The 27,168-nt window shown below is 39.5% G+C and overlaps 1 protein-coding gene across 2 annotated transcripts; it reads left to right on the top strand.

Moving 5' to 3' along the window:
* The first annotated feature begins 206 nt into the window (after positions 1 to 206).
* On the top strand, positions 207 to 26,681 carry CAND1 (cullin associated and neddylation dissociated 1). 2 transcript variants are annotated; one of them, XM_075600311.1, is made up of 15 exons: positions 207 to 711; positions 9,241 to 9,384; positions 9,865 to 10,019; positions 11,321 to 11,444; positions 11,820 to 12,076; positions 12,168 to 12,273; positions 12,617 to 12,762; positions 15,010 to 15,302; positions 18,205 to 18,346; positions 18,465 to 19,958; positions 21,675 to 21,770; positions 24,253 to 24,422; positions 24,524 to 24,688; positions 25,493 to 25,600; positions 26,131 to 26,681. In XM_075600311.1, the coding sequence occupies exons 1-15, from the start codon at positions 644 to 646 to the stop codon at positions 26,353 to 26,355; spliced, it is 3,693 nt and encodes a 1,230-aa protein (XP_075456426.1). In that variant the 5' UTR covers positions 207 to 643; the 3' UTR covers positions 26,356 to 26,681. The 2 variants fall into 2 exon arrangements, with proteins under 2 accessions (XP_075456426.1, XP_075456427.1); XM_075600312.1 differs by lacking the exons at positions 207 to 711; positions 9,865 to 10,019 and having other exon boundaries at positions 9,253 to 9,384.
* Positions 26,682 to 27,168: the final 487 nt, after the last annotated feature.

Genomic DNA, 27,168 nt, shown 5'->3' with positions numbered 1-27,168 from the left:
CCAACCAGGTTACTGCCCCCCCCCAAATAAATCTTTTTACGCCAGGTAATTGGCTGCCGCGCACGTCAGTCACTGCAGCCCGCCCAGACGTAGTCATTCCAAGACGGGTGTTAACACTGCGGTGCTCTGATGATTGACACATCCTTCCACCAATGAGAGTCGTGTTACCACCCCACGCCGACGGCGCTCGAGGATACGCCGTAAACTTTGACTTGCCTGACGTACGGGAGCCATCGCCACCCCCCTGCCCCTGTGCTCCGCCTCAGCTAAGGGGCTGTATGTGAGAGAGCCGGATTAGTCCAGCCGCCGGCTCCACCCTCCCCTTCGGAGGCCCGCTGTAGACGGTCTGCTGAGCATGATCTCTGTTTAGCCTTCCCTCCTTTGCCCGTTGACTCTTCCAACTAGCGGGCGGACCTGGGAGGGAACAGCCCGGGAACAGAGAGGAAGGCGGCCTTCTCTCCGCGGCCCTTGCGTGTCTGAGCGAGTGCGCGCGCGCCTGCCTCCCCGTAGCTGCAACAACCCGCGCGTGTGTGGCTGCTGCAGTTGGACAGGTAGGATCCCGGCGCGAGGCTCAGACCGGCAAGGGAGAGAGGAGAGAGAGCGCGCGCGCGAGCCGCCGTCATCAGCACCAGGCAACGGCATCATGGCGAGCGCCTCGTACCACATCTCCAACCTGCTGGAGAAGATGACGTCCAGCGACAAGGACTTCAGGTAGGACGGGGCACACGCCGCGGCGGGGGGCTGGCCTCGCGGTGTGTCAGAGATATCAGAGGCGTTGTGGGCGGGTGAAGGCCGCTGTCTGGGGCTCAGGGTGCGGCCTAACTGTCAGACTTCTGGCCTTCAGCCTGTTCTACTAGGCCGCAGCTGCAGACGGCTCCACTGGGATTGGAGATGTGAAGGGGCCCCGCAGTGTTTCTCAATTACTGCCTAGTGGGACCTCTGTACTGGTGCTGAGGCAGGGGGCATTAACCCCATCAGTGCAAGAGCACGTGTGCAGCAAAACAATTCGTTTTAAAGCACTCTTCGTGAGGTAGAGGTTGGCACCTTTTTTATGGCTGTGTCTTTTAGACTGACATTATCTTCAGCAGCGTGTTAACGGCTTTATAGGTTAACCAGGGCAAGAATTGCCCATTACTTCATTGTAATGTGACACTTATGCCCTTACCCTAATACTGTGGTATACGCCGTTTTAAAATGATCACCATGCTTTCATTGTAGAGGGCCATGTAAATGGTTGTTGCTACATATATAACATCAAAGTAGCCGTGGTAAGCATGATATGATTGCATAGACCTCTGACACTGTTATAGTCAAAATACGAGTAGTGTATGAGACACCAAATCAGTGAAACTTGCCAACTTATGTCAGTCCTACCTCCAAGACTTGCTTTTATTTTCAGAGGTTTGGTATAATGAAAGACAATATTACTTGGCTTTGGGTCAACCAGTCATAAACAGCTGAGTGACAAATTACACTATAACAGACTGGTAGTTGAAGACTGCAGTTACATACATTTTCAGGCATAATATGATTTCCCACTTTATGGGAATTAGAAAGGAGAAAAGGAAAAGTATGTTTCCTGGCTCTTGTATGTATATCTTTATGTAGCTCCCACAGTGTGTTTGGTGTTTTACAAAGAGACAATACAGTATAGGGAATTATAAGTTGCAACAAACAATCAGATAATAGGAAAGGAAAATCCCTTCCCTGAGGAGGTTACAATCTAATTTTACAGGCTGCAGGTGAGTAAGTAAATGCAGTAGATGGCAGTGCTTGGCCACAGTGGTTGATAGGAGTGACTGGGACTGTAGGCATGGGGTGCACAAACATTTTGCCTTGCGACCCCCTCCCTGGTCTCCCCCACTTCTCACGCGCCCCCCCCCCCCCTTACCTAGTCTGAAGCATCAAATGACACCACGGGGTCACGACGCCGCGAGGTCGTTATGTCACCTTGACACGGCATTTGTTGCCATGGTGACGCGTTGCAAAGCCGACTGAGTCTCGATCTCGATAAGGAAAGTTAGAGGCCTCGCGCGATCCCCTGGTAGTTAATTTAAATGCCTTTTTGAAGAGCGCGGGGCCTCTAACTGCCATGCTCCCCCACCCCCCAAAAAAAATCTCACGCACCCCTGGTGTAGGCTATTGAAATGCTTCATTTAAGAGATGAGTTTTAAGGTTTGACGTAACAGTGCGGAGATCGGTAAAGGTGGCTTTTAGAGCGTTCAAGTTAAGTATAAAATGTTTTGGCGTGAAACTGATTTTGTCCCACGTGGAACAATTTTTTGTTCTAGACATCACATGGAGGAATGTTCCATTCTTACCCTCATTAAGTATTCCTTATGCCAGGGGTGTGCAAAGTGAGGGAGGGTGCAACATTTTCTAAGAGGAGCGCCGTGCTTACAGAGGCCCAGCGCTCTTCGTCGCTATATTTAAATTGATTGCATGGGGAGAGTGCGGGGCCTCTGTAATTGGCTTCTCCTGACGTGTCGCCATGACAAAGCAGCGGAAAATGGCATGGGGACGCAACTTAAAAAAAGTTTGCGCACCCCCCCTGCCTTATGCAGTAACCTTACAATTCCTTTATAAAGAGTTTAATTGCAGTTTGTGATAACTCTTAACTGACAAATGGGTGAGTTTTTAATAAATATATGGTATGCAAAGATTTTCAAACATTTTACAGGTCTCTACATGTGCAAAGAAAGATGTCCTTTGCACACTATTTACATCTATGAAGGACGAGGTTCTCTTGGTCCATTAAAAGGCATCAACCTACAATGATAAGCATTCCCTAGGCCGTCATACAGGGTATCGTACTGATCTGGCATTGTTGTTGACGTGAATGGCAGTTAACGCCGAATAATACGCTGCACCACGACGTAATTCTGGCCACGTTATCCACCGATGATGCTATATGTCTGGCTAGTGCTTTTTCCACAGCTAAAGTTTCTTCTACTTTTTTTTTTATGTGAGTTTAATTTTGCTAGTTGCTATGTTCTTAACAGTGAATCTTTTGTTGAAATCAGTTACTTGTAAATTATTTTCGTATGAAGTTTTTATGTATTCCTATTTTTTTCCCTCTAGTTCACCTGAATGCATGGGGAAAAGCTTTGTCATTTTTGAAACCAGAATATAGATCAACCAAAAGCCAATCTGAATCCTCTTGCATTGTCTCATCACCATTTTTACATTGTATGCTACAAAGTGATCCAGTGTCATACTACAATGTTGGTTTTATTTATTTTTTTCCTTAATGGGAAATTTACATTTTAGATGAAGCATGTGATGTTTTATTACTGTTATGGTATATACTTCATAAACAACATTGCTTCATCTTTTATTAGGTAAGGAGCGATGCGTTGTGGAGGCCAGCGGCAGGATGTTCAATACATCTCTAGTGATTCCGCGCCATTGATCTCGATTTTATTGCGGCTTTTTGGGCTTCGGCCTGTGAAGTGGAGCGGTTTGAGATCTTGCGCCACCTGGTTCGACCACGTTTTCTTTGGAGCATTTCGGTCCACTCTCCAGCCAATGGGCCGTGTGGTGTTGAGGCACTGGTATGGTAATCTGGTGATGTCCATACGGCAGACGTGGCCAAACCACCTAAGTGTGTCACTTAATGTACTGGTGGATTGGTTTTGACAGGCTAACCGTGCATCTTCATTTTTCCATCGGTCTCGTAGCGTAATATGGAGTATGTTACGTAGACATCTTAGTTGGAATCGTTAGAGTAGGTTCATATTGCTTTTGAGTAGTGTCCACGTTTCTGAGCCATACAGTAAAATGGTGCGTATTGAGGCGTTAAAAATTCGCATTTTTGTTACATTTGTCACGTCCTGTTGGTTCCACAAGAATTTCTTTAAGGAGGCGAACGCTGCAGTGGCGCTACTGATGCGGCTTTTGAGGTCGTTCATAGCTGCTATGCTTTGGCTATCAATAATAGACCCTAGGTATTTGAATGAGTCCACTCACTCGATTTGGGTTGCTGTCCAATTGAAGTTGAATCTGTTGGGTACCTGTAAATATGTATTTAGTCTTTTCCGTATTCATGGATAATTCGAGCTTCTTTGCATTGTCTTGCCTGTTGTTCAAAGTTTCTTGTGCGTCTTGCGCTGTATCTGCTAATAACATGATGTCATGTTGAAACTCGCTTCCCACTTGTATGCCAGGCCTTTCTTTAAATGTTTTTCTGAGAATCCAATCCATGGTCATATTGAATAACATAGGCGATATTATGCACCCTTGTTGACCAAATTTTCACACTTCGACAACTAGCAGAAATACGACTCCGCTGCAAAAAAGATACCTATGGTATTAGTTGACTTCTCGTGCGCTTTTGACTGTGGATCACCCATCGCTATGGTGTGCCCTCAAGGCTGATACGGTACCATATGCCACTCTCAATGTGCTAAGAGCTCTTTATGAAGGAGGTACAAGCAGAGTCAAACACATGGGCAACATATCCGCACCATTCTCCATATCCATTTATTACTTTTAGCATGGCTGTGTTTATATTTTAGAATCATTGTCGGATACCTTTTTAGCGTGCGTGTGTGTGCGCGCGCGTGCGTACACATATATTTTTTTCTTATTTTATACTGGGAAGCTGTATTTAGAGTTTTTTTATTTTTTATCTAAACATCTTGTTCACCACATTGCAACTATTGCACTGCAATGACTATTTGGTGCATGCTTTAAATTATAACCATGCCTTGCTAAGTAAGATGTATATCTTTATATAGCACCTACAGTGTACTTGGTCCTTTACAAAGACAGTACCGTACGGGGAATAATAATATAAGGGCAGCAAAGTCGGACAATAGAAAAGGAAAATAAATCTCCGCCCTGGAGAGCTTACAATCTTAAATGGTGTGTTGGGAGACTTGGAGACAGCAGGTGAGGGAATAAGTGCATTAGATGGCATTGCTTGGCCACAATGGTTGGTAGGAGTGACTGGTTGTGGGACAGTAGCCATGAGTGCAGGCTATTGGGATGCTTCTCTTGCAAGGTGAATTTTAAGGTTGGTCGGTATTAAATTAGATGGGTTAACACCATGAGCAGGGAGGGGTGTGTGTCCTTGTCCAGGATTAGGCCTCGCTCAGATTGGCTGCTACATCCACGTGGTTCCGTGCGCATCTTCGCCGCGCGCACCTGCAGCCCAACGATCTGCTCTCAAACTGTAGGAGTTGGGGCGTGGCGGGGGGCTTAACGAACACGTCACGGAGCTGGTTCGCCTTTATTGGATGATGAAAGTAAGTTTATTAACTATAGTCTAACTATAACTTCTCACTTAAAAGCTCACTTTAAATGGCTCACTATATCATGGCAATGCAGTTCGCCTTTATTGGCTGAACCAGCTCACGTGACGCGACTGCAGCCTCAAATTTCAATGCAGTGTATGGGCTTAAGCATAGGTGGAGGGAAGGAGAGATTGTTGGAGAGAACAGAAAAGTTTACAAATTTGAGAAAACGGCAAACAGAAAAGCCATAAGGAGGCATTACGAGATGCAGGGAGAGAGGTGGGTGGACCTGTACCCAAAACACAAAAGGATGTTTAAGATGCAGTCCACTTTTATTTTTAAGAAACCACAAATAACCTTTACATTTTTAAAAGGACAGCCTTTCAAATTCTTAAAACTTTCTTGCAGATTTCCAAGTAGGAAAGAAAGTTTCTGGCGTAATATTCGATACATTTGAAGTTCTAATCTGAATTTGTCACTGCCCTCATTTTGAGGAGTTGATTTAAATAATTAGGTTGAGACCAGCTAATTCTGGGAGATATATAAAACACAACACTATAGATGTTCTGATACAGTGGCAAACCTAATAAATAAAAATGTTAGTACTGTAGATGTGTAGTTTATTTTTTATTTTAAATATTTAAAAATGTGGGTGCTACTTGTTGCACACGTAATGTTGAATTTGCTCAAAGTGACACTTGGGTAGATTGTACCTTTGCCAAAGTTTGTTTAAAGAATGTAATGTAAATTGAATGACAAAAGATGAAAGCAATAAAGGGTTATTTCCGATCCGTCAATCGGCATAATCAGACATTTATCTTAAGGAAGCAAAATTATGGTTTTCAAATACATCCGAAGAGTTATTTTTTTTTTTTAAGGATTTTGATTTTGTTCAGAATCCAACACAATCATTGATCTATTCATTACACAGCTGTGCATCTTGCATATATAAAAATGTTTCATGCGACTACATCCTACATTTTTATATTTTTTGGCTTGTTCTGATTTATAATATTAATAATCCATAAACTATTTTTAGACATTGGCAATGAGAAATTGTGTCTTTTTAGATGTTGCATTGTAAAGTATACAGATGGCATAAACAACATGGGGAGGAAGGGGAGAGATGATCGGCACTGGTGACGTGAGAGATGTGTGAACACCATACACAAGTTTTAACCTTGCCCGGCAAATCCAGGCTTGAGAACTGTTTTTCATATTATGGGTACTACACAAGATCCCAAAGCCAAGGGTCATGGTGGAACCGATAAGGTGCAATAAGGCCGCGGGGGGGAGGGAGGGGGGTCAGCTGGCATTTTTTCTGCGTGACTTCCTTTTTAGTTTTTTAGTTTAGTAAATATCTTTATTTTCCTCTTTAATACATGTTTGTGTGATTTTTGTTTTTTCATATCAGTGTTTATTTTTTTTCTAATTTCTATGACTTTTTATTTATTTATTTTCTTTCTAAGTCTATAGGGGATATCCCTGTACCTCTTTGGTGCATCTCTGCCTTGTAAAGGGTACTTTCTTCCTCTTTTCTCCTATGCAGTTGCTGCATTGGACAGTCAAAAGCTAACCCTGTACAATCGCATGAGGCTCTGTAGCTATTGGTTACATAAATTCTCAGTTGCGAGCCACGGTTAGCTGATTGATTACAGTGCAGTACTTGCTGCTAAGGCCCCGCTCACACAGCGCGCGCGTGCTTGCTTATGTGCGCGCGTTCGTGGCAGACTCCTGGTGGCCAGTGGTAGTGTTCAGTATTGAAACTACCATTGGCTGCAAAGTACGGCGTTGACGCTGCTACAGTCGCGGGTGTCTTTTGAAACTGTGATCTCCGGCTGCAGCAGCGTGACGTCCATTTCAGCAGCCAATCAATGTCCAGACGTTTACATTGATTGGCTGCTGAAATTGACCAGAGACTCGGCAGTGGGGACGGGGGGCCCTCCCCTTCTCTGTGCGGACCCCCCCCCCCCTCTCTGTGTACACACACAGCCACTCTGCGCCGGTGACACTGCGCCGCCCTGCCCCCCGCATGTTGGATCATTCCGTCTGCTGGGGATGATCACCCATAGCCCAGCAGACGGAAGCGCGCACACAGCGTCGCGAAGCCCGCTGTGTGAACGCGGCCTAAGGGTCCGATTGTGATGCCAATCTGACACGTAAGCCTCAGGAGAGGCATGGAACTTTTTTTTTTATTTTTTTAAAGTAATCTGACACTCAGGGGCAGTAGAAGTTCTTGTTTAGGGGTGGACACAACAAACAAGTATTCCCTTTACTACTGGGGCATTTGTAATGAGCGCTGTAGCCAGGCAGAGGGCCTGATCGCCAGGGTGGATTTTCCAGTATCCACTAGCAAGCAGACATCGGATAAATGTCATGCCCTGATCGGTATATGTTTTCTGTTCTTTAATACTTGATGTAAAACGTGTTTATACAGTGGGTTTTTTCCCAATATTTATGGGAAAGGAATGGCCTATTATTGAAGTCACTGACTTTGAAGTGGGGTGGTCATGGTCAATTCCTTTATACAAATTACTTCTCAGATGTTTAATGCCTAGCAAAGAAATTTAGATCTTCAAGGCTGGTATTCATTGATCCTGTAAATTCTATGATATACAAGAATCGATGAAGTCTTCTATCCAGTCATGTATCTGATTGATGTTTGTTTCACCATCGTTTAAAAGAAATGTTGCCTTAATCCTACCAAACATGACAATCTTTTTTCCCATGTATGGCAATTTGATTTTTTTTAAAAAAATTTTTGTATTAAAGGTCTATCAATCTCCTTGTTTTTATGTTCAAATCAGAACTACATTTTCTTTCAGCTGCTTTGCTATAGGAAGGCACGGCAAAGTGCAAAAAGGTAGATTAAACAAGATAGATAAATACAGGCAAATTTGAGTTTGTGTATCAGAAAATATAAAGTGTATCTTTATGATTGAGACTATTGCCATACAGTAGTAGCTTTAGCAGCATCTTGATTTAAAATGGTCCCAAAGAACTGTTACTCGTGGTTCCACTTGGATACTGGAGGTAGTTTACAGATCAATGAACCTTACTTCAGAAGTTGAAAGGTCATTCAAACTCCTGAAGTAAATAATTCATATGTTGATGACAGCAGACTTCAAGATCCAATACTGCCAGTTTTACTGGTGGTAGGCAATCATATTAATGCATCAAAAGTTCTTGGTTACCACACTTTTTTGGTCTTCAATGGTAGTGCTTGCTATTGTAAACAATGAGACAGAGCAAGCTAAGCAGTCTTGAATCTGGCCCGTAAGTTATGTAGATGAGATTCTGTGTGGTAGATGACAGCTTGTCATTTTGAAGTAACCAGTAGAATGTCACAGTTCTATTTGCTTGGCCTGGTACTCTTATTAGTGATGATATATATCTATATCATTTTTTTTACCGCTTGCAGGGAAAATATGCCTTTTTAAAATGTACTGAGGTATTTCATAGACTGTCCGTGACCAATGAGTAAGTAACTACAGTTATGTGACAAAAGGTACAAAATCATACACTTGGCCACAGAATACCAGGGGAATTATGCATGCTTATTATGTTGTCCTGATCATCACCAGAGTGCAAAGTGATGCCACTTTATTGTTCTTTTAACAAGACAAATCACTCCATAATTCTAGCATTCTTTGCTGCATTTCCCTCCTTTTGCTATGAGCCACTAGGCAAACTGGATATATCTTGATTATTTTGGATTGAGTTTTTGGACTACATTTAAACAGCTATGGAGTATTTTATTTCTAAATGACTATTAAATCTTTATTTAATGTCGGTCTTCCTTTTTGTTGGACTAATCATCAAAATATATTATAATATTTGATTGGTTGTTTTTAATGTAGTTATGCCCTATTCTCCCATAAGATTAGGGCATTTATGATATATGTGTATTAATGGAAGAAACGCTTCATCCTTCATATCTATACTTAAAGTGGTGATATATCTGTGCCAACAGCGCACTATATTTGTAAACTCTGCATTCTAGATTCATGGCAACTAATGACTTAATGACAGAGCTTCAAAAGGACTCCATTAAGCTGGATGATGACAGTGAGAGGAAAGTAGTAAAGATGATCTTGAAGCTGTTAGAAGATAAGAATGGTGAAGTTCAAAACCTGGCTGTGAAGTGGTAAGTAATTAACTTGTTTAAATATTTTTTCCTAATCTCTCAACGATAAAAATGACTATAACGTAAATTATTTTTTCACTGTTCTCTATGCAGCTATTGCAATGTAGAAGAAAAATGATTTCCATTCCGTATGTTTCTAGACAGCTTTAATGCCAGGCAGTATATTTTTATTAAAAACTAATGCAAAATAGAATTACACGAAGAAAAAAAAGTTGCAGGCACATCTATAGAGGGTTGTTGAATTATTACAAGCAACCTTGGATTTTCCAACTCATCCAAGCAGCCTTGGATTTTCCAACTCATCCTACGTTCAGCAGAGGTCGTGTATTAAATATTTTTTTTAATACAAAGAGCTTATTCGTATCTTTAAAAGCCATATGGTGCTAATATGAAGAGTAATATGAAAGTCAGTTGTATGACAGATACATATTTAACTCCAATTCTTTTTGATTTTCTTTTTTTATTTATTTTTTTCTTTAGTCTTGGTCCCCTGGTAAGTAAAGTAAAGGAGTACCAAGTCGAGACAATTGTAGACACCCTTTGTACCAACATGCTTTCAGACAAGGAGCAACTGCGCGATATCTCAAGCATTGGGCTAAAGACAGTAATTGGGGAACTTCCCCCAGCTTCCAGTGGTGAGATATGATTACCTCATAAAATCCATATGGTTATTTTTGAGTATTTTTAAATGCTAAGTAAACCTTCCTTTGCAGGGTGGCTCTTACTCGGAGTTTCCTCAGTTAGACCAAAATCACTTTTTTGTTTCATCAGTCATCCAGAACTTAAAAAAAAAAAATCTAAATATTTTTTTAAGCACTCTGCCATGGTCCTCCATACATATATCACTCCTCCCCCCCCCCCCAAATCTCCCTCATCATTTGGATATGAATGCCTAACTAGCAGCACTTGTTGTATACTGCATTTTAGTTGTTCAATAATTATTTTGTTATTGTTGAATTTCACATTTTAAAGTGCCTATGTGTTGAATGGTGGATCCAGGTTCAATAGACAGTCAAGTCCAACATACCTTTCGATTAAATTTTTTTTTTTTTTTTTTATGCGCTTTTGTTTTTAATAAACTGATTATAACAAGGTCATTCTCTGGAGGTTGGCAGGTTTAGGCTTTGCCCATAGTGCCGCCGACGGTGACACGATGGGTGACGTCGCCGTCACAACCGGCGAAAGTTATGTTTCACCGGTCGGCGGCATTCCCGCAATTTGATTTGTTAAAGGGCCGTCACGTGACGGCCCTTGAAAAATCAAATTTTGCCGGTGGTGGGTTTTCGCTCCGTCGCTTGTCGCCGTCGCGTGCACTATAAGCGCACGCGGCAGCGGCAATGCTTTTGTTTTTGGACGAATTCGCGTCGCCGGCACTATAAGCACGGCCTTGGGGGGAAAGTGAGGAAGTACAGTACTTAACCGTAAGGGTGGTAGATTAGTGGAAAAGCCTCCCAACAGATGTGGTTTGGGCTAATACATGGAGGGAATTCAAACGTGGGGAATAGACGTAAGGCTATTCTAAATATGAAAACCAACAATTAAACCGGGTCTGAAGTTTTACACCAAATAATAAAATGGGCAAACTAGGCGGGCCAAGTGGTTCTGATCTGCCGTCAAAATCTGTTTTTCTATTATCTTACGGGCAGAACGCTGATCAGCAACCATCTTGGAACAGGTCAAATGCCTGTATCTGTATACAATTGAGCATATACGTAAATGTACTAGTTGTTTAAGAGCTAATACTTTTGCAAACAATCTAAGCTTTAATAATGGATTTTAAAATGTAAATTAGGAAAACAATGCAATGTATGAACAATGTGCTGTTGTCCAAGAATGCATTGTTTTTATTTATTTTAGTTTTCACTCGTGCATTTTAATGTTCTTCACCTATAAGATTTTCAAGAGTCTAAATTAATTTCTTGATCTAACTCCACAGGATCTGCTTTAGCTGCAAATGTTTGCAAAAAGATCACTGGGCGTCTTACAAGCGCAATAGCAAAACAGGAGGATGTGTCTGTCCAGCTTGAAGCCTTGGACATTATGGCTGATATGCTTTGCAGGTAAGCAGTAAAGTATTAGTAGATGCATGTTTGTTCTTTTCCAAGTTAGCTGTTTATGTTAAGTCATGCCATTTATTCTATTGTTTCTTCTATATTTCAAGGCAGCATTCTATACATCTGCTTCATCTCTTAAGGAGTATGATTTGCAATATGTAACATATATTTTCTGCTTTTAATATACTTAAAATCTTTCATTGAACTGCAATAGTGTAGATCAGAGCAATATCGAACAAACTCCAGTGACTTCAATGAGATGTTTTTTTTTTTTTTTAATGCAATATTATCCCAATGTGCACTCTAAAGAAATAACCCCCAAATACTTAACAGACCAAGATCTGTTCTTAGAGGTTCAATGTTTTTTCTTTTTCTTTTCAGACAAGGTGGGCTGCTTGTTAATTTCCATCCTTCGATTCTAAGCTGTTTGCTTCCGCAGTTGACAAGCCCAAGGCTGGCTGTAAGAAAAAGAACCATTATTGCTCTCGGCCATCTGGTTATGAGTTGCGGCAATATAGTGTTCATTGATCTCATTGAACATCTTTTGGCAGAGCTGTCTAAAAATGATTCCATGTCTACCACTAGGACTTATATACAATGCATTGCTGCTATTAGTAGGCAAGCAGGCCACCGAATAGGTAAGATGCTTACAATTTAAACAATGCAGAGATGGTCAATGGTTGTCTTGAGTTGCCTTACTTTACCTAATGGCAATTGTTCCTTTTCTAGGTGAATATCTAGAGAAAATAATTCCTCTTGTGGTAAAATTTTGTAATATAGATGATGATGAATTGAGAGAATACTGCATTCAAGCATTTGAATCTTTTGTCAGGAGGTAAGAATTGTCATGTTATGTGCATTTTAAACATGTTCATCGCTCCTATTCATTTAGTTTCATTAATTCATGTATCAGCCTGTCGTTTTTTGGGTGGGGGTTGAAACGCAGATCTTTTGCTAATCATATGTAACTGTCAGGAGTGAGCAAAGCAATTTCTAATATGTATACTTCGTCTTGATTGAATTTAAGGGAACAATATCACTACTGAGGTGGTGATGGACACTGAATGTTATGAGACAGTAATTGTAAATTACTCATATGTAAAACTTTTCTACCTTCATTATAAAGAATGAATGATGTATTAATCTGAAGCAAATAAAACCTCATATTGGTTTTGTAGATGCCCTAAAGAAGTCTATCCACATGTGTCTACTGTTATAAACATATGTCTAAAATACCTGACATATGATCCCAATTACAATTATGATGATGAAGATGAAGATGAAAATGCTATGGATGCTGATGGTGGAGATGATGATGATCAAGGTACTCTTTACATTTGTTTGTCTGAGTAAAAAAAGACAAACAGTACTAAAGTAATAAAGCATGGCAAGCAAGGAAATAGTCATAGGGCTTCAGCATGATGTACCAGGGATCAGAAGCAATCCTAGTGGAAATTAAATTAAAAAAAATATATGCATTTTGAATATTATGCAGCCTTTGATTAATTTTTTTATTGAAAATGAATTACCTAAGCTGCAGATTTCGTTTTCTTGATCGATTGGCAAAGATCCACCCAGGGTTCACTGGCTATATAAGCCTAAAGAAGCCTACTGCTCAGCGATGAAAAATAGTTGTGGCCTTAGAGGGTGCACCTAAGGGAGAATGGGAAATAGCCAAAATACCTGCAAGAAGGATGGAGAGGAAACATCCCTTAATCAGTGCACAACACCTTAGAGGAGAGGGGCCATTGTAATTGCTATACATATAGCCAAGATGGGTGCTGATTACCTATCAAATAGACCTATAATAGTGGTAGCTATGGAAATAGCAAAAGGTATGACCGCAAGAAAGAGAAGGAAAAAAAAGCAGTGGTACTGCGTAGTTCAATAAGTGAATATAAAAATAAGCCTTTAATGTAGTTATTCGTATAAAAAAAGGCACACTACATATAAATAAATGTTATTACATCATACATTATTAAAGCGTGTTGTATAGTCAAATAGGTGATAGTATGTATTTGATGGTTCGTCCTGGAAACAGCCTCCTCACTTACATATATGAATGTAATGTGGGCTTGCTAGCTCAGTGCTGTATACCTAATATAGGAATAAACCACAATGTAATGTCGCTGGCATAAGCTTATAAGGGTCCATGTTAAAATCGATTTTGACGCAAAACGTTACACACTGTGCTCATATACATGTAATTTCCCAGAATCCCTTGCTGCAGTGGAAGCACACTATGCTAGGAGATAATGGGGAAAAGCAGGGTTGCTGACCTGTCTGAGACGTGAATGTGCTCACGGGACTTTTTTATTTGCTGTATAAAATTAACAAATTTTGTAATTTAGGTTTATAGATACCAATGGGTTCTATATATGCATGAGTAAGGAAAGAAAAATCAATAGGCTTTAAAATAAATAAATATAAAGTGCTCTGGTAGGAATGTCAGCATGTGGAATTTTCAGTCTACAGTAGATTCATACTTATTTGCCTTGGGCCTTGTTGGTGACTAGACTGATGAACCATTGTAACAAAGTGGTATTTGGATTGCTATTCTGTACAGTCTTCTAACAGCCGAGTGAAGACATATGAAAAGCAGAATATAAGCAGCATATCCTCTGATTTCATTGTTTGCATATGCTTCCTGACACTTTTTTTAAAGCTTAAATGTGAGCAGGCCTTGGTCTGTTAAACCGGCTTCTTAGTCACACTGGCTTGTTCGTGTTCTTCTGATTATGAAGAACATTTGGAACAAATCACCATGTAGGTAAACTTATTGAAAGACCCCTACATAAGATTCAGAATCGATACATAATTTAAAGTGGGGGTGAATATAATTAGGGGGAGGAACGAATATGGCGTTTCTCACCAGCATACCGATTTTAAAACAACGCACAGATTCAAATTCCAAAACGTAGCAATGAAAAGCTTGACACTTAGTATATTGAGCAGCCGTATTGTGTAAGTTTTTTTCTCTTTTATCATAGTTCTAAATTCTGTCCCCCGACTGGCCTTAAAGAGTGCATTGGGGCAGGGGTGCACAAACTTTTGTTTGTGCCCCACTGTCTGCTCTCTTTCTCCCCCCCCCCCCCTGCTTGTGCCCACTCTCTCCTTACCGGCTCTCTGGCATAGGTGGCATCATGTGACATCGCGTTGCCATTTGAAGCCGCGTCGCCTGAGAGCAGGTAAGAGTTGGAGGCCTCGCGCTCCCCCGGTGTTTAATTTAAATGTTGTGGGAAAGAGCGCGGGGCCTATAAATGCTTTGTGCACCTCTGCATTAGGGCATAGTCTGTGAGGCCATAATCTATTGTAAGCAGTTCTAATTAAGATGTTTTAGGTGGTGGGCCTGTGTAGTCACATACAACACTAATGTAGATTTTACAAAATTTGTTAATGGGTGACCCATACTTGCATACTTCCATACAAATTTCAGATAGGACAATTACTTGGCTAAAACTGTTCAGCTCTTTCCATTGCTTTTCATATTTCCAGTCTTCCGTTTAACTACTTCCACCATGATATCCATTTTAGCATTTCTAAATTTTGTTTTTATTTTTATCTGTCATAGGTAGTGATGATGAGTATAGCGATGATGATGATATGAGCTGGAAAGTGAGACGTGCAGCTGCCAAGTGCTTGGATGCTGTGGTCAGCACTCGACATGAAATGCTGCCAGAGTTTTACAAGACAGTGTCTCCTGCATTGATAGCCAGGTTCAAAGAACGTGAAGAGAATGTGAAGGCTGATGTTTTTCATGCATATCTCTCACTTCTGAAACAGACGCGGCCGATACAGAGCTGGCTTTGTGACCCTGATGCAATGGACCAGGGAGAAACTCCTTTGACGATGCTTCAGAGTCAGGTTTGTGTGGATTGCACTGTAAAATGACTTTGCCTAAAGAGGTTTGTAAAAACCACAGTTTTTCCATTCCTATTTCATTATTACCATTTGATCAATATTTGTTTTACTCCCTAAAAACATATTTAGTAAACGGTTACATTGTACTTTTTGAAGCAGTACTCTGCTCAAAAATGTTTGTCCTGCAGTAGTTGTATCTTTATCCTACTCACGTTAAATTCTGAAATTGCCATTTAGTTATTTTTCAGGAAAGCATAAAACAAACCATTTTTTTGCGCTCTTAAACGCGATTCTTTCTTTGATGCTTATCGACTCTTATTTTTATATTTTTGGCACTGTAAATTTTTTCCGACGGACACTATAATTTGTTTTTACATGTGCGTCTTTTTAAGGCTGAATGCTTAAAGAAGCTGGATCACGTAGGACCAGATTGAAATAGCAGTACAGGCATACCCCGGTTTAAGGACACTCACTTTAAGTACACTCGCGAGTAAGTACATATCGCTCAATAGGCAAACAGCAGCTCACGCATGCGCCTGTCAGCACGTCCTGAACAGCAATACTGGCTTCCTATCTGTACCGAAGCTTTGCGCAAGCGGGGAGACTATAGAGCCTGTTACACATGCGTTATTTATATCAGTTATGCACGTATATGACGATTGCAGTACAGTACATGCATCGATAAGTGGGAAAAGGGTAGTGCTTCACTTTAAGTACATTTTCGCTTTACATACATGCTCCGGTCCCATTGCGTATGTTAATACGGGGTATGCCTGTAATATGTTCAATACGTTGAAAATAAGTGTTTAAAAAAAAAAATCTCACTTTTTGTAAACTTTATTTTAAATTTGTTGTGATGGTTTCAGCTCTCTTGCCTTCACTTCTATCCTACACAATCGTCTAAGTAGAACTGAGAAAAGGGTGAATAATTTATTTAATTGCATTTAGGGGTGCGATCCCAAATAGCTGGCCTGAAAACTACCTATAGTAAAGAATTGAAGTCGAATTGGCTTATCTAAGTAAACCAAACCATGCTAACAGCAAAGGTTTCTCAGCTTTGATTCTTTTTTGGAAATTAAGTATGAATTACATTTCTTGGGGGGGCTTCTGAAAAGGTGCGTGGTTTGTCAATCGTATTCTTTATCCTTAACCCACTTTGTTCTAATCGGAGAGCCAAGATAAGTTAGGACAGAGAGGACACTAGCTGTGCAAGCACTTGCTGAACACCGTGACAGAGAGAAGGGACTTACAAGAAGAAATGAAAACACCTCCTAAGTCGCTGCTCACCATGTTGGCAAACGAACTTGAAATACTTTGTTTTATAGTGTCACTCAGATGCAACCTCTTTAAACATGTGACTGGCATTCGTTCACTTTGCTCCTAGGATGCATTGCCCATTTAAAATAACGAAAGCTCCGAACATTTTCAGCTGGACCTCCTGAAAATAGATCAAAGGTCAATCTTCAGAAAAGGAGTGTCCAATCTAGTCTTCGAATTTGAGTGAAGCAAACAAAATTGACCTTCAGCCCCCCTTGTACTACCAACTACTATATCTAATTGTAGAGTCCATTAATTACTTTTCACTTGAAACACCAACATGTTCATCTTGGTGTACTGTGCTGGAGAATAACAGCAGTACAGGCAGTCCTCGTTTTTCAACGCTTCGTTTTACAACGAATGGCTTATCCAACGCTATGCAATACCTATGTTCATTTTTACAATGCCAAAACGGCTTATCCAACACTCTTACGACGCTTTGCAACGTTGTTTGTGTATATATTTATATATACACACAAACAACGTTGCAAAGCGTCGTAAGAGTGTGTGTGTATATATATATATATATATATATATATATATATATATATATATAATTATTTATTATGTTATATAATTATTTATTATGTTATATAATTATTGTTATATAATTATTTATTATGTTTTATAATTATTTATTATGTTTTATAATTATTTATTATGTTTTATAATTATGTTATATAATTATTTATTATGTTATATTATTTATATAATACAGTATATACACTATATAATGTATGTATTGCCTGCATAAAATATTTGGTGTATTTTAATGTTAAAAATGCCTTCAGGAACGGAACCTTTCATTTAAACAGTGTTCCTGTGGGAAAACGTGTTTCGCTATCCAACGCCATTTTGAGTAACGCATTGTGTCGGATAACCGAGGACTGTCTGTAGTAGGTGGAGCATAGTTATATCATGTCAAGTTTTTACATACTTCTAAATCGAAATGTCCGAACCTGCCGGGATTCGATTAACCTCAGTTTTGAGCAAACTTTCTAACAGTTCGCAAAAACTTTGATAGAGCTTTTGGCACCAAACGTTTTGGCGAAATGACCCAAATTGTTCAAAATGAGCTATTTCGCTTTTTTTAAAGTGGTAAACTTGCACATCTGTAACTCTTTCTAGATTGAATTTCAAAAGTGACAGTAATAAAAAATAATTAAACGTGCAATGCCTATCGACTTTTTAGCGTAAAGTGAACAGTAGATGAATACTTTCGCCGAACTAAAAAGGGTGATAGTCACAAAGCTTTCTAAGGCGTACAAGAAGTTTGCACATCTCTACTTCTAAAATGAAAACACATACTTGCTCTGTATAGCTTACAATGTCAATTGTTACAACTTTTTTATGACCTAGCCAGTATACACAACATATTGCCACCGAAAATTGTCACAATGGTTCATGGGCAACCATCAAAGTATCAGTTAGTTGCTGAGTGTTGAGAGATGTAACTTTTGTCTTGAATACCCCATAATCCTTTATCGATTTAAATTTGATTTCTGTCTGATATACTAATTTGTGGATTCTTTATTGAACTAATATATTTTAAATAAATACTTTCTTGCCTCCTGGGGTACAAATTCAGGTTCCTAACATTGTGAAAGCACTACATAAACAAATGAAGGAGAAGAGTGTGAAGACTCGCCAGTGTTGTTTTAATATGCTGACAGAGTTGGTCAATGTGTTGCCTGGTGCTTTGACACAGCACATTCCAGTTCTAGTGCCAGGTAAGCAGAACATCATTTATTTATTTTGTTAATTAACTTTTTTGGTTTGCTCAGAAAAGAAAATATGTTCAGTTTTTACATTTGATGTAATGTTTTTTTTTTTTTTTTTTTTTTGCAGGGATCATTTTTTCATTGAATGACAAGTCAAGTTCTTCTAATCTGAAGATAGATGCTTTATCGTGTCTCTATGTGATCCTTTGTAACCATTCTCCTCAAGTCTTCCATCCACATGTACAGGCATTGGTTTCACCAGTGGTTATCTGTGTTGGTGATCCATTCTACAAAATAACGTCCGAGGCTCTGTTAGTTACACAGCAACTTGTGAAGGTCATCCGACCATTGGACAAACCATCTTCCTTTGATGCCACCCCATACATAAAAGATCTGTTTACATGTACAATTAAGAGATTAAAAGCAGCAGACATTGATCAAGAAGTGAAAGAGAGAGCAATCTCCTGCATGGGTCAAATCATTTGCAGTCTTGGTGATAATCTGGGTAGTGATCTTCCTAGTACTCTTCAGATTTTCCTTGAGAGACTGAAGAATGAGATCACTCGATTAACCACAGTAAAATCTCTAACGCTGATAGCTGGATCCTCATTGAAAATAGATCTAAGGCCGATCTTGGGAGAAGGGGTTCCTATTCTTGCCTCCTTCCTCAGAAAAAATCAGCGGGCTTTAAAACTTGGAACACTTTCTGCTTTAGATATCTTAATAAAAAACTATTGTGACAGCCTAACTGCAGCAATGATTGATGCTGTGCTAGATGAGCTTCCACCTCTCATCAGTGAAAGTGACATGCACGTGTCTCAGATGGCCATCAGCTTTCTCACAACGTTGGCTAAAGTATATCCAACCTCTCTGTCAAAGATTAGTGGATCTATCCTCAATGAACTTATTGGGCTGGTGAGGTCACCGTTGCTTCAAGGAGGAGCGCTTAGTGCAATGTTAGAATTTTTCCAAGCTCTGGTGGTGACTGGAACAGCTAGTCTAGGCTACATGGACTTATTGCGTATGTTGACAGGTCCAGTTTATGCACAGAGTACCGCACTTACCCACAAGCAGTCATATTATTCTATTGCCAAATGTGTAGCAGCACTTACTAGAGCATGTCCAAAACAAGGACCTGCTGTCGTTGGCCAGTTTATCCAGGATGTAAAGAACTCTAGGTCCACAGATTCCATTCGTCTCTTAGCCTTGCTCTCTCTAGGTGAAGTTGGACATCATATTGACCTTAGTGGGCAGATTGAGTTAAAATCTGTGATATTGGAAGCCTTTTCCTCTCCTAGTGAAGAAGTAAAATCAGCGGCTTCTTACGCATTAGGCAGTATCAGTGTAGGCAACCTGCCTGAGTATCTGCCATTTGTGTTACAAGAGATAACTAGTCAGCCTAAGAGGCAATATCTTCTACTTCATTCCCTCAAGGAAATAATAAGCTCTGCATCAGTAGCAGGCCTTAAACCATATGTTGAGAACATCTGGGCGTTACTACTTAAACATTGTGAGTGTGCAGAAGAAGGAACCAGGAATGTTGTTGCTGAATGCTTGGGCAAGCTTACTTTGATAGATCCAGAAACTCTTCTACCACGGCTTAAAGGATACTTGGTTTCAGGTTTGTAACACTTTGTGCTGTTTTTTATTGAAGTAATTGGTTTGGGCTTGTGTTAGAGTTGGTACACAACCTAGGGATTTTTTTTTTAGTTGTTGAAACTTCCTTTTTCCCTCACATTTTTGGATTCCATTCATTTAACTTTGGGGGGGGGAGGACGTTATGTACAGGAACTAGTAGAATCTAAACTAGTCTGAAATCCTATCCAAAATGTCCATGAACCGCTGATAAAGCATATCATGAATAAAATGATGCAAATTGCTATAAGGGCAAGGCTTCAGACTTGCAATTTTTTCATTGGGTCATTCTTCGTGGAGTTATTCCTGAATATTTTTTTTTTTATTCTAGAAAATAGCTTAAGGTATCTTGGTTTGCCCTATTTTAAGATGCCTAAATTCATATAACTGCAAAACTGAACTATGCGGTTTAAGCAGCAAGTTATTAAAACCTTGTACAATTCCAATATTACCCTATGAGCTCTAGTAATTGCCATAAAGCACAAAGCAATAAACCGTACAGCACTAAAAATAGACAACCTTGAATGACAAATGTCCAAAACGATCATCATTTAAAGGGCCCATAAAGTCTGGAGAAAGTGAGGTATGGTGTGGCTTCCTCCCCATGTAGGTTTTTTTCCACAATCATTGTACATGTAAAATCACAATAGAACAGAAGAGTACACAACACCAACACTGTTACCAGTCCCTCTGTGACGTACTGTACTGCTTGCCCCGCCTCTCTGGGAGCTCTAGTGGTGGCAGTTGTGTTACGGTGTGCGGCAGGTGAAGTCATGACAGGTATGAGGAAGTTAACGTCTTTCCTCTACACATTTCACGAGACTATGCCCCTGAGGAAGCAGGAGCGCCCGTAGGAGAGAGACAAGAGGGCAACAAGCAGTACTTTTTACGGTTGAGTGAAGGGACTGGTAATCTCATTTGTCACAAAGTGGGAACATTTTTTATAAATTGGGGCTCTAAGATGTCTCTAAGCTCTAAATGATCATGGTTAATTGATGGTTGTTTTGAAGTGTTTGTGTTTTGGCTACTCTGTATTAGAGTACAATTCCTGACAACCATTGTAATGCATTCCTTTCAATCTGTTTCTGGGGTTCAGTATAACATTGAGAGCAAGGTTCAGCTGGGGTTTTAACATTGGCAAAGGGGGAGGAAATACATTTTTTGTGTTGCATTATTCATTGCCAGTTCTTTAATTTGCAGTGGAGAGTTAATATTGTAACTCACTACTAGCTCCTGACTTAAGTTTTAAAATGACACTTATATACAATTTGGTAGCACATATTAAGGCCAATACTAAACTGAGAATCTGTCTGCAAATTAAAAAAAAAGTGTGTATATATGTATGGCACCAAGATATAATGAAATCAATCACAATAGCTTGTACAACCCTACTTAAAACTGGCTATTTGAAGCTACCCGTTTCATTCTTTAGCATAATCAATATTTTGTATTAAAGTGGAATAATTTTTAAATCTGAGAAGTAGGCAATTGTGACTTGTTTTAAGAATAGAATATAATGTAGTACTTTGAATTTTTAAAAAAAAATATATATTTTTTTTAATTTAAAGAAGCTGCCACTGGCTCTCCTGTACTAAACAAAAGTTTGCGTTAATATACTAATAATTTTAAGAATTGGATGTAAATGCAATTGTATGAAAGGCAGTGCTATTCTCTTTGACAACTAATGTTTCCGTTACTCTAGGGTCATCATACGCTCGAAGCTCCGTAGTAACAGCTGTCAAGTTTACCATTTCTGATCATCCTCAGCCAATAGACCCACTGCTGAAGAATTGCATTGGTAAGTGTTATTTGCAAATAAGTAATTCATGCATTTATAAAAAATATTAATTGGCTCTCTCAAACACTGGCCATCCCTATGGCCGCAGACAGATTTCCCGGCCTCTTACTCACTCTTACTCACTCTTACTCCCTCTTTTCCTCCCTCTCCCCAACCCTCTTGTCAGTTACCCCAACCAACTAAATACATATAATCCCCCACACCCCAAATACATATAATCACCCCAATACATTTTTAAATACTCCCTCTTCCCCAATAAATAATTTAAAAAAAAATACACCCCTCCCCAGTATATAATAAAAAATACACCCACCCCCCCAATACATAATAAAAATACACCCACCACCCCCAATACATATTCAAAATACAGAGTTACCTTGGGGATGGTCTCAGGCCGGACCGTGTGGCTGTGGGGGTCCCGGCAGCCGGACAAAGGCAGTGGGCCTCTCCCTCAATCCCGCGCCGAGTTTCCAATGTTGGCACACGCCGGGCCTCCCTCTGATGCCGGCGCGCGCTGGAAGCTGGGCCAAGCTTACTTCCGGTGCGCTGACGTCAGAGGCCCATCGCGTGTCAGAAGCTTGGCGTGGGACAGCGTGAGGCCTGCAGCTGGGGGAGAGCCGGGTCACCTGCAGCCACTAGTTCCCCCTGTCCACGTCCCTGGCCATCCCTAAAAGTTTCCCTGCAATTTTCTGGTAATACAGAAGAATTTACAATGCATCTGATCAGAATTGCTAATAGAGATGGTTAAGGATTTCTCCGAATTTCACGTAGGGTTCCTTTAACCAAAAAAAAGTTGGAAAACACTGCTTTGGAAAATGGGTTAAATCTGTGACACGCATGCGAACCATAGTATAATAGTCTATTTGTGAAAGGTATTCAGTAGCTGCATAATGTTTATTTTGCTGTTTTAATGTTTTATTTTGCCGCCCTAACGTCATTACGTCAGTAGTATGTTATTCTCCGAGGGCACTCAAACACTCCACTTGCTCCTCCGATTGACTGTGTTACCGACGTACACGTTGGCAACAGTGTCCGCATTTGTGTACCAACTAAAAGCCTAGTACATTAGAATAGCCGCGCAGGGTCCTCCTATTCCCTTCCCATGATTTGACCAGGGTTTAGAACAGTGACTCTGAAGATCATTGCTTATATTTAATGTAATATTGTATACACTAAGCAGACTATTCAAGAGCTTTTATTATTGAACATCACTACATAATAGTCAGACTAAAATGGACATCTAGTTATTTGATCATTACAATATAATCTCTTATCAACACTAGATTTTTTTAAAATGCTCTCAATATAATTATAATAGTCTATTGTATACCGCTTCGCATATAGACATTTCTACACTGACCCAATAAAGGGCTATACATGATGGCAATACCTGCTGCCATCTACTCGCTCTACAAACTAGATACTGGGCTATTTTAGGAGAGCAATCCAAATTTTTACCTACTTGGACTGCTACAAGCGCACACTACCCACATTGGTATACAGGCATACCCCACTCACTTTAAGTACACTCGCGAGTAAGTACATGTCGCCCAATAGGCAAACAGCAGCTCACGCATGCGCCTGTCATCACGTCCTGAACAGCAAAACCGGCTCCCTACCTGTACCGAAGCTGTGCGCAAGCAGGGAGACTATAGAGCCTGTTACAAATGCGTTATTTACATCAGTTATGCACGTATATAAAGATTGCAGTACAGTACATGCATCGATAAGTGGGAAAAGGTAGTGCTTCACTTTAAGTACATTTTCGCTTTACATACATGCTCCGGTCCCATTGCGTACGTTAATGCGGGTATGCCTGTACTACAAATAAAACACCACACTTTAAAACATGTATTATGCCAAGGGTAATTATTAATCGTGCTATTAACTGTATATAATCACTAATTCTGCTTTTATTTAATAATCTGAATATTTTAATATATATCCAATAAAAGTTAATTAACTAAACCATCACTACAAATGAATTGTATATATGAGTGCAGCATACAGAGACCTGTTTCTTTTCGTTATTTAGAACGATTCAAACACTCTTAAACTGTTACACGTCTTGTTAAAAAAAAAAAATGTTATGCTTAAATTCATTGTTCCCAGAGTAAAACAAATTGGCTAATTGTTTGATTATTGATGACACCGTAAGATATAAGTACTTTGCAAACAAAGCAGAGAGCAATTTACCTCTGGTTTTTAGGTACTGACAAGTCATCAACAAGACTAGGTATAGATAGTAAAAAAAACAAACCCACCCAAAACATCTGTTTACCATAGAAACATTAAAAATTTTAAAAATATATTTTTTGTTACAAATGTGTCAATCTGCTTTATATAGAGTATTAAACATGACGCTGTCCTTTGGTCGTAGGAGGCACTGCCAATTTTGACACTTGGTTCTATGTAACATGAATAGGAATTTGACAGACTCTTAACTACAGTAAAAAATACATACATATTTTTTTTTTATCAGGTGACTTTCTAAAAACCTTGGAGGATCCCGATCTAAACGTCCGACGAGTAGCCCTAGTGACATTCAATTCTGCAGCTCACAACAAACCATCCTTAATCCGCGATCTGCTTGATTCTGTGCTTCCTCATTTGTATAATGAAACAAAAGTCAGAAAGGAACTAATAAGAGAGGTTGGTAACGTTTGTAAGAGTGTTCCTCCCTCGCCTTGCTCTCCCCCCTCCGGGTTCTTCGATATTGGCAGCATTCTTACTTTTTTACTTAACAATTTCAGGTTGAAATGGGTCCTTTCAAGCACACTGTTGATGATGGCCTGGACATCAGAAAAGCAGCCTTTGAGTGCATGTATACTCTTCTTGACAGCTGCTTGGACAGACTAGACATCTTTGAATTTCTAAACCACGTTGAAGATGGCTTAAAGGATCATTATGACATAAAGGTATTTTTATATAGTGTATTGGTGTAAAAAGCCCATGTCTTGCACAGATTTTCAACTCCCAAACCTTTGTATGAAGTGCTAAGAATTTGTAAACCTTGGTGGGTTTTTTTAAAGCAAGATTTTAGGCTCTATATTATTTTTATCTTCCCTTATTTTCCTAACGAGTGAACATGTAAGATTTCTTTGAGTCTTCAATAGTGCTGCCCTACTCATCATTGCTGCTGTATTGTAATACATGTGAGTACTAATAAGAAAGTCTTCCCATGCTCTTCAAAATCCAATGGAGGTTCCAAGGCACTGAATAGAAGCAGTGCAGGCACTAAGCATTGGAGAGCTTCAGTATTGGGTTCGGAGCGGTCTGGGTTGGGAAGTTTATAGTGTAACCAGTGTTTGACTTTCTTATACAATGCTTGATTCCAGAAATTGTAAATCTATTAATTGTAATCTGTTTGAGCCTAATTTTATAAACATGGTTTATATAACATTCAAATATTTTTATTCATAAAAAGGGGAGCTGTAAGTTTCTGTATTATAATAGTAGTACTAGTAGGTTTATATAAAAGTTAAAAAAAAGTAATGGTTCTTCACACTGATTTTCTGATTTATAGTCTCCGTATTCTCCAACATTCCCATTTTAGAGAAGGAGAACTTATAGATGAACTTCTGCTTTACTTTTTCTGTATGTTAACTGGGGCATGTCAGAAGGATGCCATCAAATAACCCTCTTTGAGGTGTCACAGGTATGAAATGTGTATGAAATGTGTTGGCTTTTTCATACTGATACTTATTTTGTTTGCCACATAGATGCTGACATTTCTAATGTTGGTAAGACTGTCTACTTTATGTCCAAGTGCGGTACTGCAGAGGTTGGATAGGCTGGTAGAGCCCCTGCGTGCCACATGTACAACAAAGGTATGATCTTTTGCAGATACAGTGGAATTTTCACTTATTTATACCTATTCTTTTATATTCATTCTTGGTTGACTCAGCCTTGTGTGACTTATTGGGACTAACATTCTATGGCAATTAATATCCTCTATGGATATTGCTTAAAGATGCAGCTTCTAAAATAAAAAGTGACCTCTTATAAATGCCTCAAGTTTGTTTTGGACTGTATTACTAGGCTTTATAAATGCAAAGCCTAATTTTATTTTTGTATGCACACAAACGTGAAACAAAACAATCTAATTTCGTAAACACAAGTATACTGAACATAAATTTAATCTAAAGAGTCAACCTTTGAACCATAACAGAATGTTAGTGAATGCATATTTAGCGATGTAATTATCTTTTTCACGATTACCATTTTGTTCATTAGGGTGTACTTTCCTAGTATCTGCTTGCATTGTTTCTGCACTGGGGGTATATCATTGGGGCAGTAGTGTCTAATTGTAAAAGAGTAATGCATTTAACTAAACTGTTACAACGCTCTCCCTAAATAGGTAAAGGCAAACTCTGTGAAACAAGAGTTCGAAAAGCAGGATGAACTGAAGCGTTCTGCAATGAGAGCAGTGGCAGCACTTCTAACCATTCCTGAAGCAGAAAAAAGTCCCCTGATGAGTGAATTCCAGTCCCAGATCAGCTCAAATCCCGAACTGGCGGCCATCTTTGAAAGTATCCAGAAAGATACTTCCACCGCTAACCTGGAATCAATGGACACTACCTAAATATTAATTCTAACTAGGGACCATAATGTTGAACCAGATAATGCACTGAAATTGGCAGGTTAGAAGTAAGGTAAAAGAGAATGAAATATCTACGTTTCAAGCTTCACAATGTTCCACTTTCTTTACATTTTACGGAGACAGGTTGGCTTTATTCCATTGTTGCTTTTTGTAGCATTTATTTCAGGAATATGTATTTCCATAATCCAGAGGTTATGGGTTCAGCCAATTTTAAGATGGAAATAGCTTAGAATGCATGATGTGTGGAAATAGATTCCAACATCCATTTTTCCCTGTAATGTTTAGGATTAAAAATGTTAAAAATTTGACCATGAACATTTTTTTTTTATTTCATATTTTTTCTCTTCGCTGTTTAAGCAGATGAAGACATGGCTTTTTTTGTACAACTTCTATTCTGTTTCTTTGATTCGGCTACATAAATGGCTTCTGGCTTGCAGATCAAAGTCTTTTGTAATATTTATTATGTTGGACAGAGCAGATTTAATATACTATCCACAATCTGCACATAGTTTGCATGACTGGGTCCACAAATATATAGTGTCTGTAAAACGGCATGTACACTGTATTTTCACCGAGCCTGCGTAATAACTTCTCTTGGGGCAATTTTCACATTGCAGAAATGATGGGACTTTAGGTGTGTTATAGCATACAGAATGGTCTGACATGATATAAATAAATACTTTATTGTTCTTTAAAATACTGTTGCAAGCCCCTCTAGCAGTGCAACACTGTCTTCCTACTTTATTGTTCAGTCATTTTTGATTTAAAACTTGCTCATTATTTTAAACTAATTTG

This window comes from Ascaphus truei, chromosome 5 (assembly GCF_040206685.1).
Source record: "Ascaphus truei isolate aAscTru1 chromosome 5, aAscTru1.hap1, whole genome shotgun sequence".
NCBI lineage: Eukaryota > Metazoa > Chordata > Amphibia > Anura > Ascaphidae > Ascaphus > Ascaphus truei.
Note: the sequence above shows the minus strand (reverse complement) of the source record. Positions and strands in the feature narration are given on the sequence as shown.